The sequence below is a fragment of the Neoarius graeffei genome, chromosome 22 (assembly GCF_027579695.1).
Source record: "Neoarius graeffei isolate fNeoGra1 chromosome 22, fNeoGra1.pri, whole genome shotgun sequence".
NCBI classification, from domain to species: domain Eukaryota; kingdom Metazoa; phylum Chordata; class Actinopteri; order Siluriformes; family Ariidae; genus Neoarius; species Neoarius graeffei.
This window is the reverse complement of record NC_083590.1, coordinates 42826409-42846238: the sequence shown is the minus strand read 5'-3', so window position 1 is coordinate 42846238 and position 19830 is coordinate 42826409. Positions and strand designations below refer to the sequence as shown.

At 40.2% G+C, this 19830-nt stretch overlaps 1 protein-coding gene across 1 annotated transcript in view; it reads right to left on the bottom strand.

Annotated features, from left to right (window-relative positions):
• The window catches only part of col11a2 (collagen, type XI, alpha 2), a 239729-nt gene that overhangs the window by 84485 nt on the left and 135414 nt on the right, over positions 1–19830 (bottom strand). Inside the window, exons 16-29 of the mRNA XM_060904819.1 lie at positions 19586–19639; positions 18953–19006; positions 18331–18375; positions 18087–18140; positions 16450–16494; positions 16309–16362; positions 14220–14264; positions 13875–13928; positions 13599–13643; positions 12575–12628; positions 12443–12487; positions 12165–12218; positions 11892–11999; positions 11727–11780 (exon numbers count right to left, since the gene is read on the bottom strand). Coding sequence (XP_060760802.1) covers positions 11727–11780; positions 11892–11999; positions 12165–12218; positions 12443–12487; positions 12575–12628; positions 13599–13643; positions 13875–13928; positions 14220–14264; positions 16309–16362; positions 16450–16494; positions 18087–18140; positions 18331–18375; positions 18953–19006; positions 19586–19639 — 765 coding nt within the window. The remainder of the gene's footprint in view (positions 1–11726; positions 11781–11891; positions 12000–12164; positions 12219–12442; positions 12488–12574; positions 12629–13598; positions 13644–13874; positions 13929–14219; positions 14265–16308; positions 16363–16449; positions 16495–18086; positions 18141–18330; positions 18376–18952; positions 19007–19585; positions 19640–19830) is intronic.

Here is a 19830-nt window from a genome sequence, read left to right as displayed (position 1 = left end):
CACTTCCAGTTGAATGATATAAGAGTGAAAATAAAGTAATCCCCATATTTATATGCCTTAATCAAGCTTGGATAAAAGCAAATGGCAAGCGATGGCCCACTCAGCTGCTCCTGTCTGATCAACGCCTTTAGTGCACCTCTGTTTCTGTTGAATTAACCGTCTTGCATGGCATAAACTAGCTCCTTATTTCATATTCAGTTCTGGCCAACTTGACTTGTATTCCCTGGCTAGGCTTAGCCTATAGTCTAAACTAGTCTCATTGGCTGTTAAAGATAGGCCAGCTTACATACAGTAGGCCTAGGCAACAAAATATTTAATGAATTAATGATTCTTTTATAATAATTTAATTTAATGAGAACAGTCATAGGCTACTGTAGGCCTCCTGTACATTGCCATGTCAGATAATCGGACAATGCGTTTATGTGGTAGGCTAACCCCATTCCCAACGTCATCTTGTTTGTTTGTTGACGGTGTAGTGGCTGCTGCTTTATGTCCCGGGGCTCCCTCATGCCTGTGTTACCTTCTGGCTCTCTCCTTTTAGTTATGCTGTCATAGTTAGTTGCCGGAGTCCCTGCTTGTACTCGGTGCAATATGTATACTGCTCCTACTTATTCAGGTGACATTGGGCATACCTAACAACCTGTGTTTTCTTTCCCTCCCCCCCACCCCAAATCTGTCCCTCTGAGTTACATGGAGTCAACAGGAAATCTTTTGGTGGAGAGGGTGGAGACCTCGACTGGCTATCGTAGCCTGCAGGGAATCGGCCGTCAGACATTGTCCCAGACCCGGTGAAATGTAACTGAATTGTCTTGGCCAGCCCTAAGGGTCCCATCTGCATCTCATCATTGCTGAGGAGTGTGCTCTCATCACCCAATCAAGCATCCAGCCAGAGCAGGTCATGATATTTTTTACCATATTAACAAGCCATTGTTGTGTGTTATGCCTGATGTAAAGACTCTCTCTGCGAGCCTACCACACAGATTTAATACTTGTCATTTTTAGGGCATACCTAACAACCTGTGTTTTCTTTCTCTCTCCCCCCCCCCAATCTGTTCCTCTGAGTTACATGTTGATCCTGGGATTGAGATGCTGGCCTCTTCTGCCCCTCGGACCTGCTTGATCCATCCTGGTGCCCTGTGTTTGGTCGGAGTTTTATCGCACCGCTCCTGTGAAGGACGGCCCCATGAGGACAGTTGAGGGTTATACCTGTTAAAACTGTTAATATTATAGTCAGGCTGTCTGTTGTTGCCCAAATGAGGATGGGTTCCCTTTTGAGTCTGGTTCCTCTCGAGGTTTCTTCCTCATGTCGTCTGAGGGAGTTTTTCCTTGCCACCGTCGCCACAGGCTTGCTCATTGGGGATAGATTAGGGATAAAATTAGCTCATGTTTTAAGTCATTCAAATTCTGTAAAGCTGCTTTGCGACAATGTTTATTGTTAAAAGCGCTATACAAATAAACTTGATTTGATTTGATTTTGATTTGATCTTCCGGTTTCCGGTTTTGAGTGAACGCTGGCGCTTTTGGCTGCCACTACTCTTCAGTCCCGTATTTGTTTGTTTATTATTATTTTTAGCATTTTACTTTCATGCTATCTGTGTGTTTTTATTTTCCCCTAATCTTCTTTGGAGATGGGTTTCTTATCTCGCGCTTCCTTGAATGTCATCTGCAAATACTTGCCTAAACAGTAACATTACCTGTTGAGCGGATTCCAGGACTACCTGTGTCAGACTTCTAACGCCCTCGGAAACCTGTTTTGCTTTTGACATCCTAAGATAAGCCATCTGCTACTGTTGAAATCAGGAGATAGACTGTGTATTGACTGGGGATTCATCTTATCTACCTGTCTGGACTTTAACAGGAGTTTACTGAACTGTTGGTCAAACTAATGGACTAGGCTACTACTAACGCTGACTACCCTGTGTCTGCCTTACCTGTTCTTTTGGGTAAGTCGCTATGAGGGTAAGTTTTTGTTTGAATGAACTACTGCTCTCCCTAGGGCTGGCTATTTCTGTTGCCTGCCCTCTGGAGTGTCAAGTGAGTATCCTGTTGGCTAACGTGTTAAGGGCACAGGTGTCTGTCTAGCTGTTCTATGTGTAGCCTACGTTTGCGCGCTTGGATGGTGCGTGCAACAGTGATTCTACTCTGGCTCCTTGTTTTTGATCTAAGCCACCGACACCAGCTTTACAGTGAGCCAAAACTTTTGCATCGGCTTTCCTGGGACTTCTCCATGGCACTTAAATATTTGTCTGCCTATCTCCACTATTTGGGGAATAAAACATATAAGTTCCCTGACACTCTGCTTGCGCACAAACATCTTGGTTTCCTGCGTCGGCCTAAATATATACACAGGGGCTCTGGACAGACGTTTGCTCGCCATCAACATCCAAACAACGTTGATTCGTTTTGGAGCTGGAATCGTAACATCAAGCGGACTGTCGTTGAGTTGCGCTCTGTTGACTTTACGAACTTGTGTCCCATAAATTTCGTTAAAACTTCGCAGAATTGCCCTTCCTCAATAAATGCGCAGTTTGTTTTATTAAATGTGTGATCTCTTAATAAAAAAGCACCCTATATTAATGATTTGATCACTGATGTTGGCATAGATGTATTATGTTTAACTGAAACGTGGCAAATACCAAATGATTTTCTGGCTTTAAATGAAGCTACTCCTGTAGGATATGAGTATATGGAGAAGCCACATTTAACTGGGCGGGGGGCGGTCTTGCTGTGATCTATCGCTCCAGTTACAGGATTGTATCTATGCCCTTGCAGGATTTTTCATCATTTGAATGTCTTGCTCTGAAGTTTACTGGTGGTCTACCTCTACTGCTTTTGCTCATTTACCAGCCTCCCAGAGTTTCCTCTGTTTTTATTAATGAGCTGCTTTCATCTGTTAGTGCTCTGTGTCCATCTATACTGGTGCTTGGTGATTTGAACATTCATGTTGACTCAGATAACTGTGATTTTGCTAAAAACTTTGTGGCTGTCCTTGATTGTTTTGATTTCAACCAACATATAGATTTTCCCACCCATTCAAAGGGTCATATCTTAGATCTTGTTTATACCTCTGGCATTACACCATCAAATTTATATTCCAGAGATTTCTGTTTCTGATCACTTGGCTATTTTTTTAAAATATTGCTGTCCCTGAGCCTCTCCATTGTAGGCGTGAATTTCACACCATCACATACAGGAACACAAAAAACATAGCTACAGCTGATTTATTTGACACACTACATCCTATTCTGACCACTAAATCATTAAACTCATCCCCTGAAGAGTTAGTCATGCTCTACAACTCTCACCTTGCTGACTCTCTCAATCACCTTGCCCCCCTGAAGACGCGTACTGTCTCTTTCTCTCACTCTGCTCCGTGGTTTACACCTGAGCTTCGTAAAATGAAGGCTGCTGGTCGGCAGCTGGAGAGACTAAGTTGTAAACCTGGCCTGACAGTTCATGCACTAGCATATAGTAACCATGTCTCTGCCTATAAAGAGTCTCTAATTGATGCCAAGACCAGCTATTACACCACCATTATTTCCAGAGGCCAAGGAAACCCCAGAGCGCTTTTTTTCTACTGTAAACAAACTTCTTTTGCCTGCTAAAAACTTTCCTCTTACTCCTTCCACTGATCTTTGCAGTAAATTTCTTGAATTTTTCCAAAATAAAATCAACTCTATATACAAGCAGATCAAATCCACTTCCATCACTCCCTCTAATGTCCCCTTTTCCTGTCCACCACCAGTCAACTGTCAACTGTCGTCAACTGTCTAAATGCTGTTAACAACTGGATGGTGCAGAATTTTCTTAAATTAAATCAAGACAAAACAGAAGCCATCCTCATTTCCACCCCTTCTATCTTGAAAAAACTGGAGCACTCACAGCTATCTATTCCTGGTTATTTCACTTCCACTACTGTTGAATTAAGAAATGTGGGTGTTATTCTGGACTGTACTCTCTCTTTTGATTCACACATTAAAAGTATCACTAAAACAGCTTTTTTTCACCTGAAAAGTCTCTCCAAACTCCGTCCCTCCTTGACTTCATCTGCAGCTGAAACACTTATACATGCTTTTGTCACCTCAAGACTGGACTACTGCAATGCCCTGCTCGATGGCATCCCAGCCAAGCAACTAAATAGGCTGCAATATGTCCAAAACTCAGCTGCTAGGGTACTCACTCACACCAGGCCCTGGGATCATATCACGCCTGTTTTATACAACCTGCACTGGCTCCCAGTTAAATACCGCATTCATTACAAAATTATTTTACTTGTTTACAAATCCCTACATAACCTGGCCCCTCCCTATTTATCAAATCTCCTAACTCCATATCAGTTACCTTTAAATCTTCGCTCTACAGATGCCCACCTATTAGCAGTCCCTTACTCTCAGCTCTGTTCTATGGGTGACAGAGCTTTCAGTGTAAATGGCCCAAAGCTGTGGAATGCCCTGCCACTAGCGTTACGCCAATGCTCAACACTGTCCTCTTTTAAAAAACAGCTAAAAACATATCTCTTTAGCTTGGCTTTTTCTCTTTGATTTTTAATAACATTGTTATTGTTATTATTGATTTTTTATTATTTTATTATTGTTATTTTATTGTTCTGCTTTTATTGTTTGTTTTCTACTGTTCAGTGTCCTTGGGTACCTTGAAAGGCACTTATAAATAAAATGTATTATTATTATTATTATTATTATTATTATTATCATCATCATCTAACAATCTTGGAAGATATGATATTAATTTAACTTCAGGGTTTCATCATGTTCATTTTGTTTTTGAACTCCTTGAAGGGTGAGGCAGGAGAGGCTGAGGAGGAAAATGAGCATCAGGCAAGTTCAAGTCAGAGAGAGGAAGTGAATCCAGATTCAGAGGAGGTTGAGCAAATAGATCTAAAGAGAGAAGAAACTGAAACAGAGACAGAAGGTGAGCAAGGAGGCCAAGAGGAAGAAAAGGATCAAGAAGCTGCAGCATCATCTCTTAGCATGGTAGCCGCGGGGTCTTAAAAGTCTTAAAAAAGTCTTAAATTTAATATTCCAAAATTAAGGCCTTAAAAAGTTTTAAATTGCTTTGCACAAGTCTTAATTTTTTAAACAAAGGTCTTAAATTTACTCATACTATTCTACAATGTGAAAACGTGGGTTTTGCGTAACATCAGTGAATTTCTTGGAGTATGCGCAAAGAAAGAAACAATATTGATACATTTTCGCGCCAGCGCAATCATCGGAGTCCGTGGTGGAGAGGAAACTCCACGAATCGCAGCATGGGGAAGTGTCGTTTTAATCAGCAGTGGCTTTCAGATGAAAGATATTGTGATTGGGTGAGGGATGTTCCTGGAAGTGACGTTGAAGCAAGATGCTGTGTTTGTCGAAAGACCTTCAAGTTGTCCACTATAGATCATTTCGCTTTAGAGTCTCACATGAAGAGCTCAAAGCACATTGCATCTGCCCTCCACCGCCACCAGCCCATCTGCACGGTTCAGTCTCCGAATGCACCTGGAGTTGGCACTAGCACCACTGTTGAACGTCAGCAGCATCAGCCAAGCCAGACATCATTGGAAGGCTAGCAACAACACAAGGGCCGAGCAGTGGCATGATGGGTGTCGGTGGAACCCTGACACTTTGGGCAGAGGTGCTCTGGATTTTAAAAACAATTACGGAACACCACTCGTACAGCTCGAATGAGGGCATAAGCGAACTCTTTAAGGCTATGTTCCCAGACTCGGAAGTCGCTACAACATTCTCCTGTGGAAAAAACAAAACGTCTTACATGACAAAATTCGGTCTTGCTCCTTATATAACGAAGGAGTTGGTCAAAGACGTTAACGAGGCAAGTGGTGGATTCATCGTAATGTTTGATGAAAGTCTTAACAAGACGATGAAAAGTAAACAAATGGACATCCTATCTATCCACCTCCACATCTATGTCTTCCTCCCTCCCTTGTTTACTAGGAGTATTTACATTTCTTTTTATTCTTCAAAATGTAAAATGGTTGAAGCAAGTTGAATGCTGGGAAACTAAGACAAAGAGTTTGTCTGTTTATCATCTCTGGGTGCATGGTCATAATTAGTTTAGAGACAATCCTTTAGGCCTTGAGTTGGGCCTTCAGTTTGGCTTTTTGACTGGTGAGTGCACACCATTGTACCAATGTATTGGTACGCCAATTGCATTTTTGTGCATCTTTAAGAGACTTTAGGCTTACCTCTTTTCTATCGATCTCTGTCTCTCTCTCTCTCTCTCTCTCTCTTCCCATCTATCCCCCTCATCTCTTATCTATCTATGCCCCTCTGTATCTCTCTCCCTCCCTCGTTTACAAGGGTACAAAATGTAAAATGGTTGAAGCAAGTGCTGGGAAACTAAGACAAAGAGTTTGTCTGTTTAGAGTGTTGTGAATGTTTTGATATTTTATTTAAAAAAAAATACACCCACATCTCTTTTTTATTTTAACCTCCTAGGGCTTAGCGGTCACATGCATGGACAGCACTTTATGGAAATTCAGAACAAGAATCCACATAAGTGGACATACTTTTTCTCTAAAAGTACATCTTATCAAAAGATGATGCTTAGTTTTTATTCTAATCAGGTTCTAATAAGCCCAAATAGCAAAGAGAAATAAAAAATGCATGTAAAAAAACAGCTTGGGCCTTAGGAGGTTAAGTATCATCTCTGGGTGCATGGTCATAATTAGTTCAGAGACAGTTCTTCAGGGCTCGAGTTAGGCCCTCAGTTTGGCTTTTTGACTGGTGAGTGCACACCTTTTGGCATTAATGTGTTGGTATGCCTATTGCATTTTTGCGTACCTTTAAGGCCACGACTTGGACCCTACGTTGTGCTCCTTTCTTCCAGGTTTAGACTTGTTTTTTTTTTTGTCTTGAATGTGAAGATTCGACAAGCAATGCACATAATGACTTAAGTATATAACTTTTATAATAAAAGTATTTTTACTTGAAACATTTGTCATTATTGGGAATTTGATCTGGTCTTCTACAACCGCATAATGGGTGCAATGTACGGTAGGTCTTAATTCTCATTTAAGTGGTCTTAAAAAGGTCTTAAAAAAGTCTTAAATTTATGGTGGTCAAACCTGGGGAAACCCTGCTTAGTGATTTAGGTGATAAAGACACAGGGCCCAGATAGGTAAAGCTGAATAGCTATCCACAAGACATTTTTGGTACACAGAAGAGGGCATTTCACCATAGCTGGTTTGCCAAGTACACATGGTTAGAGTATTCAGTCAACCTGAATGCTGCTTTCTGCTTCCCATGCAGAGTGTTTGGCAAAAACATGATGCTTTGGTCAGTTGTGGTTGCAGAAATTGGAAAAAAGCTTTGTCTGTCTTTAATAAGCATGACATGACACAGTCCCATAAGGACAGTGTTGTTGCATGGAACGGATATCAGGCAATTAGCCAACAGGGAGATGTTGTACAGATGATGGTGTCTGCAAATGCACATAAGATAGCAGAGAGAAGGGACTATCTGAAGCGAATTGTTGCAGTTACCTCAGTGTTAGGGGCTCAGGGACTACCCTTCCAAGTAAGACCTTAGTTTTTTTCTTTGTGTTTTAGCCCATCTCCTAAAGTAGCTCTAGCTAGCACTTAAATAATGAAAGCTGTTTTTGAGATAGGACAGAAATGGTGAGCAAATTTTCTTTCTAAACTTCACTATCAGTTTAAGCTTATTTATTTGTTTGATATCTGTTCTGAAAACTAAGTGTCCCCCAAAGGGTTAAAGTGCTAATGACACGTTTTTGACATCTTTGGAGATGTTTTATAACATAAAAAGTAATTCCCGATGATCCATATATTAATTCACGAAGGCGCCTATTTTACAAGTTATGATAAAAAACGCGGTTATTTGGGCAAATTTGACAGGGCTGCAGCACCCAGGAGACGGAGGAGGAGGAGGAGCTATATGACGTCAGCGAAAGAACCTTCCTCCTAACTTACCAGTTTATTGTTGATGCGACAGGTGTTCAGTTTGTCATTATTAGTATTATTATTATTATACATTATATATATATATATATATATATCTCATCTCATTATCTCTAGCCGCTTTATCCTTCTACAGGGTCGCAGGCAAGCTGGAGCCTATCCCAGCTGACTACGGGCGAAAGGCGGGGTACACCCTGGACAAGTTGCCAGGTCATCACAGGGCTGACACATAGACACAGACAACCATTCACACTCACATTCACACCTACGGTCAATTTAGAGTCACCAGTTAACCTAACCTGCATGTCTTTGGACTGTGGGGGAAACCGGAGCACCCGGAGGAAACCCACGCGGACACGGGGAGAACATGCAAACTCCACACAGAAGGGCCCTCGCCAGCCCCGGGGCTCGAACCCAGGACCTTCTTGCTGTGAGGCGACAGCGCTAACCACTACACCACCGTGCCGCCCCTTTTATATATATATATATATATTAGTTATTATGCCTTCGCGTTGTGTTGCTGGCTTTTGCTCCAAAACCTACAAGGATGGGGTAAGTTTATTCAAGTTTCCCAGAGATCCCGAGCTGCATGCGAAGTGGGTGAAGCAAGTCAGGCGCACTTGTGACAAGTGGGAGCCCTCACCAACATCCGTCCTGTGCTCTGAACACTTCGATTTGGATTGTTTTGACACCCTTCCCAGCTTAAAAGAATCTCTTGGGTGTTCAGTTCATCACAAACGTGTGTTACTACCATCAGCAGTGCCTACACAGTGTTGCCAGATTGGGATTTTTCCCGCCCAGTTGAGCGGTTTCAAGTGCATTTTGGTGGGTTTTGAACATATTTTGGGCTGGAAAACTTCAGCAGTATCTGGCAACAGATACTGCTGACGTTTTCCAGCCCAAAATATATTCAAAACCCACCAAAATGCACTTGAAACCGCTCAACTGGGCGGGAAGAATCCCAATCTGGCAACACTGCCAGTATTCCGGAGGGGGTCTACTAGTAGCTATGCCGGATCCAAAGACAGTCCTCCTGTCAGAACATGTGTTGTGAAACGACATAAGATAAAGGTACGTAGAGCTATAGATTCTACATGATAATCATAAATGTAATCATAAAGTCGGCGTGATATCAGTCATGTATTTGCTTGTGAAAGCTTGCGGCTTTCATGTAACTGCCGCCTAGCAACGAGAGGCAAAGGGTAAAGAGGGTAGGCTATCATAGATTCTATTCGGAAGAGATCAACACAATTCTAGACTCCCAGAAGAGGAAGAGCTAGCACTAAAGAGTTCACCAGCGTTTTCATGCGCCATTTCCATTGAGTAGAACCAGAGTAGAACCATAGGATGGTCTATGAGTAGAACAGCCAGTGAACCGCAGCGTGTTCTCCCGCTGACGTCACAACATGGCCGCGAGCCACGGACCCAGTTTTCTTGCGCTGTGCAATTAAAAGTTGGATATTTGCATAACAACAGCTTCTTTTCACGTAATTATAACAGAAATCTAACATGTTTGCCATGTTGTATAGTTTATTTAAGAAATTGCATAGAGTCATGTTCGTGTCATCAGCCCTTTAAGGTATACTGTATTCTCACTTGGCAGAATAAATGTTTGAGAAACATTCACATTTGTCTGTATTGTCAGATTTCACTAGGATTTTGAACTAAGCTAGTTGTAACTAAACTAATTAAGTTCAGTGCATCAGACTGAAATAAATAGCTTTATTTGAAATATAACCTAATTAATTTTTACCAAATGCATTGATGGAGATATTTGTAAACATCTTTCTTCATAAGCACAGCCCCAGCCTCAAATGAACTGATTTAGACTTATTTTGTTAATATAAAGTAGGTATCCTGAAGACTTAGGAGAGAAATAGCAGGGTAGAAAAAGAAAGTGATCCAGATAACAGATTCTGATAAATGTTCTTCAAATAATGAATAACTGACGAAGTCTATGTAGGAGCAATAAAAAAAAATTCAGCGCGCGCACACATTACTGAACACACTCCTGGGGCTAAGCCCCGCCCATCTCTCAATCCTAGTGACGTCCATGGTTTCTTTGATTTTTCTTTGTAAACGATGTTACAGGAAAACGGCTGGACCAATCTTGATGAAATTTTCAGGATAGATGGGCATTGGTCTCAAATAGAACCTCCAAAATTTTGGGGGTCATCCGGTCAAGGTCACGGTGACCAAAAAGGTATTAATAAATAAATAGCTCTGAGCTCAGACTACAAGAGCGCTGCCTCGGAGACTCCGCCCACAAACACGCTGATTGGATCACTACCTGCCTCATTTGCATACACTGCTGTCATTGGATGGTTTCTTGGTTTATTTACATGCGCAAATGGAAGGGGTTTTGGTCACGCCCACTTTTAAACCCCATTGATTAAAACTTCCCCACTCTGTTGATTTCATCTCATCTCATTATCTGTAGCCGCTTTATCCTGTTCTACAGGGTCGCAGGCAAGCTGGAGCCTATCCCAGCTGACTACGGGCGAAAGGCGGGGTACACCCTGGACAAGTCGCTAGGTCATCACAGGGCTGACACAGACACAGACAACCATTCACACTCAGATTCACACCTACGGTCAATTTAGAGTCACCAGTTAACCTAACCTGCATGTCTTTGGACTGTGGGGGAAACCGGAGCACCCGGAGGAAACCCACGCGGACACGGGGAGAACGTGCAAACTCCGCACAGAAAGGCCCTCATCAGCCACGGGGCTCGAACCCGGACCTTCTTGCTGTGAGGCGATAGCGCTAACCACTACACCACCGTGCCGCCCGCTCTGTTGATTTATTACTATAAATATAAATTATAAATTAATGGATTAGACTAAAGAAATCGCTTTCAGACATCTTTATGTTTATTACAGAGGGAAAGTGTGTTCCACTGAGCTTCCACTGTCTGTACTTCATATTGTTCTACTCTTACCTCTTACAGTTTTCGAAACTGAAACCTCCGAACCGAGGCTGACATACACACACTGTCGCAGCAGATGACAGAATCATGTTTATTGGCCAAGTATGTTCACACACAAGGTCAAAATCAAGTTCAAGGTCACCAAAAAGGTCAAAATCGTTTTTTCGCAATATCTTCCTTCATATTCATCATACGTGCGACCGGGAGAGGTTTGTTTTGCCTGTAAACGCTGCTTGTTGTTATTACCTCGCCTGAGACGGAGTCCACCAGGGGGCGAGGTATTGTTTTCGGTGGGTTTTTTTTTTTGTTTGTTTGTTTATTAACGATATTATGGGAAAACAGCTGGACCAATCTTCCTGAAACTTTCAGGATAGATGGGCATTGGTCTCAAATAGAACCTCCAACATTTTGGGGGTCATTCAGTCAAGGTCACCAAAAAGGTCAAAATCTTTTTTTTCCACGATATCTTCCTTCTGGTTCTATTTCTCTTTCTCACAAACACATGTGATTCTGGTTCTGACTGTAATGCTCTCTTTCACAAACATACAACTCTGATTCAAAATCTAAATCTGGGTCTCTCTCTGTGTAATAAACAGTATATAAAAGTTTTTTTTCTTTTTTTACTATAACCTGACAGCTGCTGATTGAGAAATATTACCATTATCAACATCTAGGTATAAAATAAGTGTTGCCGGGCGAGTTTTGTTTTGCCTGGCAACACTTGTTGTTGTTCTTGTTGTTGTTAGTATACATAAACAAACATCTGGGCTGTAACAAAATATTCAACCCCTTGATAAATAGGTATGAAATGAAACTGTGATTGTGTGAAATGTATCAGATCACAGAAGTGTATTTCACCTTCGGTCCTTGTCTCCCAGGATATCCAGGCAGACCAGGTACGCCAAGTTTACCCTAAAATTACACAATTTAGCTTTAAAGATCTCAGTCAAAAACACTGTAGGTAATAATAATAATAATAATAAACAGACATGTTTTATATTACTATAGATTTGTCAAACTCACTTTCTCTCCAACCAGGCCAAGTGGTCCAATCTCCCCAGGGGAACCAATGCGCCCTTTAGGACCCTCAGGCCCATCGTCCCCTCTGAGGCCTGGAACTCCTACCTCTCCCTATTCATACAGGTAGAAAACAAAACCAAAACAAATTCAGCAAGTCAATTATGTATTATTCATTTACAAAATTTTGGACTCAATCAAACAAGTTCTACGTACAGCTTAACAAATGCAATAGCAAGTATTGTTAATTTTATGAGTTGCCCATTAGTCGACAGTTACCCTTTCTCCTTTTGGACCAAAATCTCCCTTGATTCCAGGAAAACCATCTTCTCCCTAACAATGGTATACAGTACAATAATCACATACAGCTAAAATGTTTAATCTAATGGACAGTGAAAGTATTAGATGTTCAGTTTTCTCAGTGAGGTCTCTAACACAGAGCTAGGACAATGTTGCATCATTTTAAACACACCTCAAAAATCTTAACAAAAAGGATCCATAGGGTTTTGTACCTTATAACATGAGACAATGTAAACAGAGACATTGCCTCTGCCTACCTTTTCTCCCTTATGACCCTTCAGTCCACGGATACCTTGAATCCCCTGGGGAAAGGTTCGTTAAAAAAATGTATTCAGATATTTACTCACTAACATTTCAAGTCAAATAGTAGACAGAGAAATGAGTCACACCTTAACTCCACGAGGACCAGGATAGCCAATAGCACCCTGAGGACCACTAGGCCCCTGAGGAAATAGTGACAAAAAGATTAATTCTTGGTGTGTCTGCAGTTTTACAAGTGTAGGCACACTTCATTCACTAGAATCAGAGAAATTTTCACAAATTGTTAGCTCAATATAGGTTGCTGACATCAGCATAGATTATAAACATGAATAAACTGATTAATTTAGATCACAATGCTGCTGAATTCTGTATTTTCTCTAACAGTGTGAGTTCTAGCTGTAACATAAACAACATAAAATATTAATAAACTTGCTCTAAAATTTTCTAGTTTCTATAATAATATCTCACTCACAGGGATGTGTACAAGTACTTCATAAAACATGCTGTTTAACACAGACAAACTTATTTGTCTCATTAACATCAAGAGAGAATAAAGAGCAGCCGATGAAGGATTGACTGTTTATAGCTGCTAAGTAAGGACAGGAACTAACTTGTCTTATGGACATGCCATTAACTGTGACAATAAACTGTTACAGGTCTGGTCTGTAGTGTGTTTTTTTTACGAAGTGCAAAGAAACGTTAACTCCTCTCTGTCCTGACAACGCCCACTGAATGTTACAAAGCACTGACAGTGGAATCTCTTTCCATAAATAATGTTAAATCAACATCTCCTTACAGAAAACTTCACCACAGCTTTGTTAAATAACATATTATTATTATTATTATTATTATTATTAATAATAATAATAATAATACATTTAATAATACATTTAATATTATGTGATGCATGTGCTATACGGATACCAGCGGCTGAGCTGTTACGATAGAAACAATAATGTTATTCGAACAAGTGCATTAATATCAATGTAAGAGTCAAATTGTTATAGAAAATCAATCAACACCTGAGCATGGTTAATGGTTTTTGACAGACTGTAGATGCGCTGTATGTTACAGTCAGTTTATGAGCTAGTATAATATTTTATATGTTCTGAGGGTCACTTTCACTGAAATATGTTAGTTACACAGACAGACCTGATTTCCTTTTGTTCCACCTGGACCTTCTTTTCCTGGGTGACCCTGCATGTAAAGAGAATGTTACGATATACCTAAAGCAATACGTTCCCAAACAGAACAGCCCTTCCCTCAGAGCAGACGGTGGTCTCAGACTGATCTGCGACTCCTGCTGGCTGTTAATTGTGGCACAAAACACCAATGAATCTGCATATTATTATTGATGAATAAGACAATAAAGAAGTGTTGGGTGACTACAGTAAATGTTCTCAATGCATGATGAAAAGCCATCCTTACAGGGGGACCATCAGCTCCAGGCATGCCTGGCAGACCTGGCTTTCCTGTAGGTCCCTGAGAAAAAAAAAAAAAGAGAGCCAAATCTTTCACTTTTTAACACCGACTGTTGGATTGAAGCATTTCATTAGCACTAAACAGATTTATGCATTTCAACTAATCACCACAAAAATATGATTGTTAAGATGGCCATCTTAACAATCATATTTTATTATTACATACATTTTTATATTACATTATTATTTTATATTACATATTACATTATTACATACATACATTATTCAAAATAAATCAGGCCCTCTGAGTAAAATGAGTCTAAAACTGGAGATGACCTGCTGGGAGTTTTACCTTCTCTCCTGGGGGACCAATAGCACCCTGAGGACCAGGCATTCCCTGTAAATCAGAGTATATATGAGTTAATGACTTAAAAATATATATTTTTTTTTAAGTTTTGGCCAGGCACTGCCCAAACTGATAATCACATCATCAGTTTTTCTTTGGCTAATCAGACACAAGGTACACCACCACTCTTGCTGGAGCTGGCAGTTAGGTATCTTGATCAAGGGTACTTCAGCCAGTCTTGTTGGTCCAGGGGATCGAGCCAGCAATTTTTTGGTCCCAAAGCTGCTTCTCTAACCATTAGGCCATGGCTTCCCCCAACAAATGTAAACAGATAATGGCACTGTGTTACACGAGTAACTTTGATTTTGACATTGGTGGGGACACAAAAGTGATCCAAGGCAGAGCTTCCGAAAGGTTTTTTTTCCATTAGCAATCATAATTTCATGTCATGCAGATCTTATAGGTTAATGAGGGCAGCTGTGGCCTAATGGTTAGGGAGTTGGTCTTTGGATCCCAGGGTTGTAGGTTCAAATCCTACCCTTACCTCTCCATCCATGGCTGAAGTGCCCTTGAGCAAGGCACCTAACCCAACATTGCTAGAATCTGATGATTTATTATTTTTACACCACACAATTCCTAATTTGTGTTTAAGCAGTCGTTCTGTCTCTTCCACAGAAATACATGAAAATAAGAATTAAAAACTTTAAGCATTTTTAGCATTAAATATTGAGGTTTTTTTTTAAATTCAATATCTGTATTGTTTGACATGGGGGGGTGTCTCAAAATTCACTGATTGCCTTATTGAGACACTCATAAATAGGTGCTACTGGTGGCATTTTCTATTCTGTAATTAAGCTCAAATTTAGTTAAAATTATATTTGGATATATAATTTAGTGATTGCCTATTATAGCATGATTATGATTACATTAGTATTGCATTTGTAGTATACCCCCCATTTTTTGTCTTTTTGTTGCCCCTCCATTTTCCATATTATGTCTTTTTGTTGCCTGTTTCTGTGTTCGTAACGTGTGTTATGATTTTCACTGCAGATGTGCTTGTGACTTCATGTTCATGCTGCAGTTACCAATATTCGTCTGTAGGTGGCAGTAAAGGACCATGAATTTGTTGTATCTAGCCGAGCCGAGTAGTAGTAGAAAGAGGTCTCTGTAAAACGGTGAACGCAGCAGACTCAGCAGCAGACTCAGCGGCTGTCACGCTGTTGATTCTGAAATGCAAGTCGCACATCTGCATGGCCATGCAGTAGCCTACATCTGACTACTTACATTCTGTAAAACCATTAGGTATATAAATTTAACATTCATTCATTGAGGATATTATCTAACACCAAGTTACATTGCTCCAGCATTCCTTTTCTCTGCAGCTATGCAGTAGTCTAGCTCTGATGCATCCTGTCACATTGCTAAACCTGCCTAAGGAGCCGCAGCAATACTTTTATGAAGGGTTTCCATACATCAAAAGGATTTTGTTGAGGTTTTAAACCTTGATGGAAACCCTGCACTTACATTCTTGACTTTGAAGAAGAATGAATGAATGTCTCGTTTCTTGGGAGGGGGGGCCGTCATCCATGATACTCAAGTCAGCATGCGAGTCGTAGGGCAAACATGCATGGACATCGAAGTCCAGCTCAATTTGTAGGCTGACGGAGAGTGGGGGGGTGCATGGGGTAGGTCAGGTGTGTACGTGCGGGATATGGGGGTTTGATGGGCGGGTAGTCACGGCTGCTGTGGGAAGTGTGCTGCTTTTACAGCAGATGGAGTGACAGCTGGGATAGCCAACCATGTAAGTTAGCGAGAAACAGGTAGCTAATCAGAGAATGATATCTACGTTAGAGGGGGGATTATTAGCAGTGTCATACATTTAACCCTTTGTGTGCCATATAATCATTGCTCAGGTTAGGACATCGGTTTTATTGATTGTGATTACACAGTAGCGGCTGAATATTGGTAGGGACACGTCCCTAGCGTCCCTACCCAAAATTACGCCCTAGGTGTTACACTCATACTATTTACTGTGTTTTGTGTGTATTGTGTATTTCATGAATAGTTTAATATCAATGATTTTTCTATCGTTAACCTGTGTTCCTGGAGTCCCCTGCTGGCCTGGAGGTCCTGGCTCTCCTTGAGGTCCCTATTAAATATGAACAAATAAGTAGAACAGGACACTAAGATGGTGCTGAAGCATATCAGTAAAATCTACATTAAAAATTTTACTAACCAAGTTTCCTTTTGGCCCATGAGGTCCATCATTTCCACGCACACCCTTAAAGAGGTTTGAAGAGGATAAAAAAGTAGTGAAATCTTAATGTTTTAAGACAGAAAGAATAAAAGAATGTTTTAGTAATATTACGAATATTTGTCTATATATGTAGGCATATATCATGCAAAGATAAATCGTGATCTGAATTTATGGTGATTTGAATCAATGAAACAACAAAAAAAGAATGATTATCAGATTGCGTGATTTCTTAGCTGCAATTTCATTATTTAGACAGCAGAGGGGGATACAACATCAGGAATGCATACAAAACACACACACACACACACACACACTATGTATATACATCTCATCTCATTATCTCTAGCTGCTTTATCCTGTACTACAGGGTCACAGGCAAGCTGGAGCCCATCCCAGCTGACTATGGGCGAAAGGCGGGGTACACCCTGGACAAGTTGCCAGGTCATCACAGGGCTGACACATAGACACAGACAATCATTCACACCTACGGTCAATTTAGAGTCACCAGTTAACCTAACCTGCATGTCTTTGGACTGTGGGGGAAACCGGAGCACCCGGATGTCAGCCCTGTGATGACCTGGCGACTTGTCCAGGGTGTACCCCGCCTTTTGCCCGTAGTCAGCTGGGATAGGCTCCAGCTTGCCTGTGACCCTGTAGAACAGGATAAAGCGGCTAGAGATAATGAGATTATATATATATATATATATATATATATATATATATATATATATATATATATATATATACACACACACACACACACAACAATATACAACAGTGGGAATGCATGTGACTTCACCATAGGCAGAAGTAATTCAGCACTAATGCCATGAAAACCCACAAAACCAGATCTAAAATGTGAAAGAGCTACTGTGTGATTGACTGTGCAAATAGATTTAACAAGAAATCAGAGCTGTCTTTACGGACTGCTGAAAGATAAAGAAAAAAGAAGCAAATGGAGGCAATACAAATGTTCATAAAAGTTTAAGAAAAGGTCTATTCGTGATAAACTTTTTTCATATTTAATAAAAGGAATATTTTAGTTAATAGATGATTATATTTTACCCCAACCTTTACAAATGTGGGTAAATAATTATTTTTGGTTATTAAGAAAATGAAACAAACTTTGTTTTATTTAACAAAATGAAGTTTTTAAGTTGATTAAGAATAAGAAAATAAATGTTGCCTTTTTTGGTAATAACATTTTCTTCATTTATTATTAATTAATTTATTTTTGAATATTATGGGGAATTTGAATTGTGAATCCAGTATTGTGAATCGAATCAAATCGTGAATTGGGTGAATTGTTACGTCTAAAATATATTAAATAAAGCTTAATTTTTATGCTTTACAATTACATATTAACAGCAAAAGTTAGTGTTTTCAGTGTTTTTATTGAACAGGTATAGTGTCTATGTTAGTTCAGCTGGACAAGAATAAGTACTGGCTGAGTAATTAATGTAAGATTCAAGTAAAAGTTATGAATTTGAAGAGATTTTACATATCCGAATACTTTTATACAGTGATGCTACATATTGATCCAGCACACTTACATATAAATAAATATATTTTTCTTGAAATAAAAAAAGCAGCTTTTGTGGAGACTGAATTCTTACTGGAGGTCCAGGGATTCCTGAGGGACCCTTCGGTCCCAGCAACCCACGAGGTCCCTAGAAAACATGAGGAAAAAAAGGAACAATCAATCAGTGAGGAATTGTTGGCACGATCTCAAATTAAATTAAACCTAACAAGGTGTGAGTTACTGAAAAAATATTAGTTTTACATCAAGAACTAGATTCTGTGGGGTCATGTACATATAGCATGCAGTGTATGATATGAGTGATATACAGAAGCACTCACTGGTTCACCTGGGAGTCCTCTGGGCCCAACATCCCCAACGTCTCCCTAGGAAAATAAAGGAAACAAAGAAAACAGGTTTCAGCATTCAATTAAGGATATTTTTTAAATATACAACATGCCATGTGACATACTCTGGATGCAGTAAATATGTTGCATGCTACAGAACAGAGCTTCTCAAACAGTTTGCATCCGAGAAGCCTTTCCAGAGAACAGAATTACCAAGGACCCCTTCATGAAACAGCAGGGCAAATATATACCACCATATTAAATGATTTGAGCCATTCAATCCTTTTATTGCTGAACTTGCTACTACCCAGTGTTTATAGATTTGAAACTCGGTTTATCATTAGCATCACCTCCCACAGTTGAATTTAAGTTAACATTATTTATGCCTGTTATCAAATTTTACCTGAACCCTTTTCCTTTCACAATGGACCAGTCTATTAAACTTACTTATGATAATTAAATAATAACAACACTGATGCTAATTGACAGAAATCACTACTTTAAAATAGCTGTATAGTCAGGAATCCACAGAAGCAGAAACATGACTCGCTTTGCAAGCCATGGCAATAGAGAGTACAGACAACACAGAAAAAAACATGCTGTAGATACCACTTACTCTCTCTCCATCTTCCCCTTGGGATCCTGGTGGTCCCATTCCTCCAGGATTTCCCTAGACAGAAGAAACATATGAAATGTGTGAAGCAACTGGTAGAGTGGATATACACTGGATTAAATGTAAATGTGGTTTCTCCAGGACCATGAAACAACACATAATTAAGCAATATGACACAAACAAAAAGAGAGTGTTCTTGTGCTGAATATCAGGACATTCACTTGCAGATAATCACAACCATACTGATATTCAGTACCACAAGATGACTGTGAGTGTGAGCTTGATTTTGTACAATTAATATTTGTCAGAGTGACTGACAAAGTATGGGCAAATATTTGGTTTATTTTTACTCCATTTACAAAAATAGTCCCCCAAAAAGGCACAGCTGGATAGAGGAATGGCTTGGATTAGTACAGGTGAGTTTTGGGAGGGAGCAGGGTGTTGAGTAATCTGACTGCCTCAGGGAGGAAGCAGTTGTGGAGTCTTGTGGCAGTGGTGTCACAAATGCTCCAGTACGTACTGGCAGAACGTGAGGGGTCCGTGAAAGGGGTGGGAGAGGTCGTACACAATGCTGGTTGCTTTATGGATGCAGTGATAATCAAACAATCCATGAGAACTTGAGATTGCAGTACTCACCCGATGACCTTTGTCTCCAGGCAGACCAGGCAAGCCATCAAAACCACGATCTCCCTAAAACACACACACACACACACACACACTTCACATTGGAGCCAGTGCACAAAAACAACCTGCAACTGCAAAAAATCCTCAATAACATACTAATATACTAATCCTCAATAACAAAATGTCAATTCAAATTTAGTTTTATAGTGCTTTTCACAGTAGACATTGTCACAATGCAGCTTTACAGAAAATTAAAG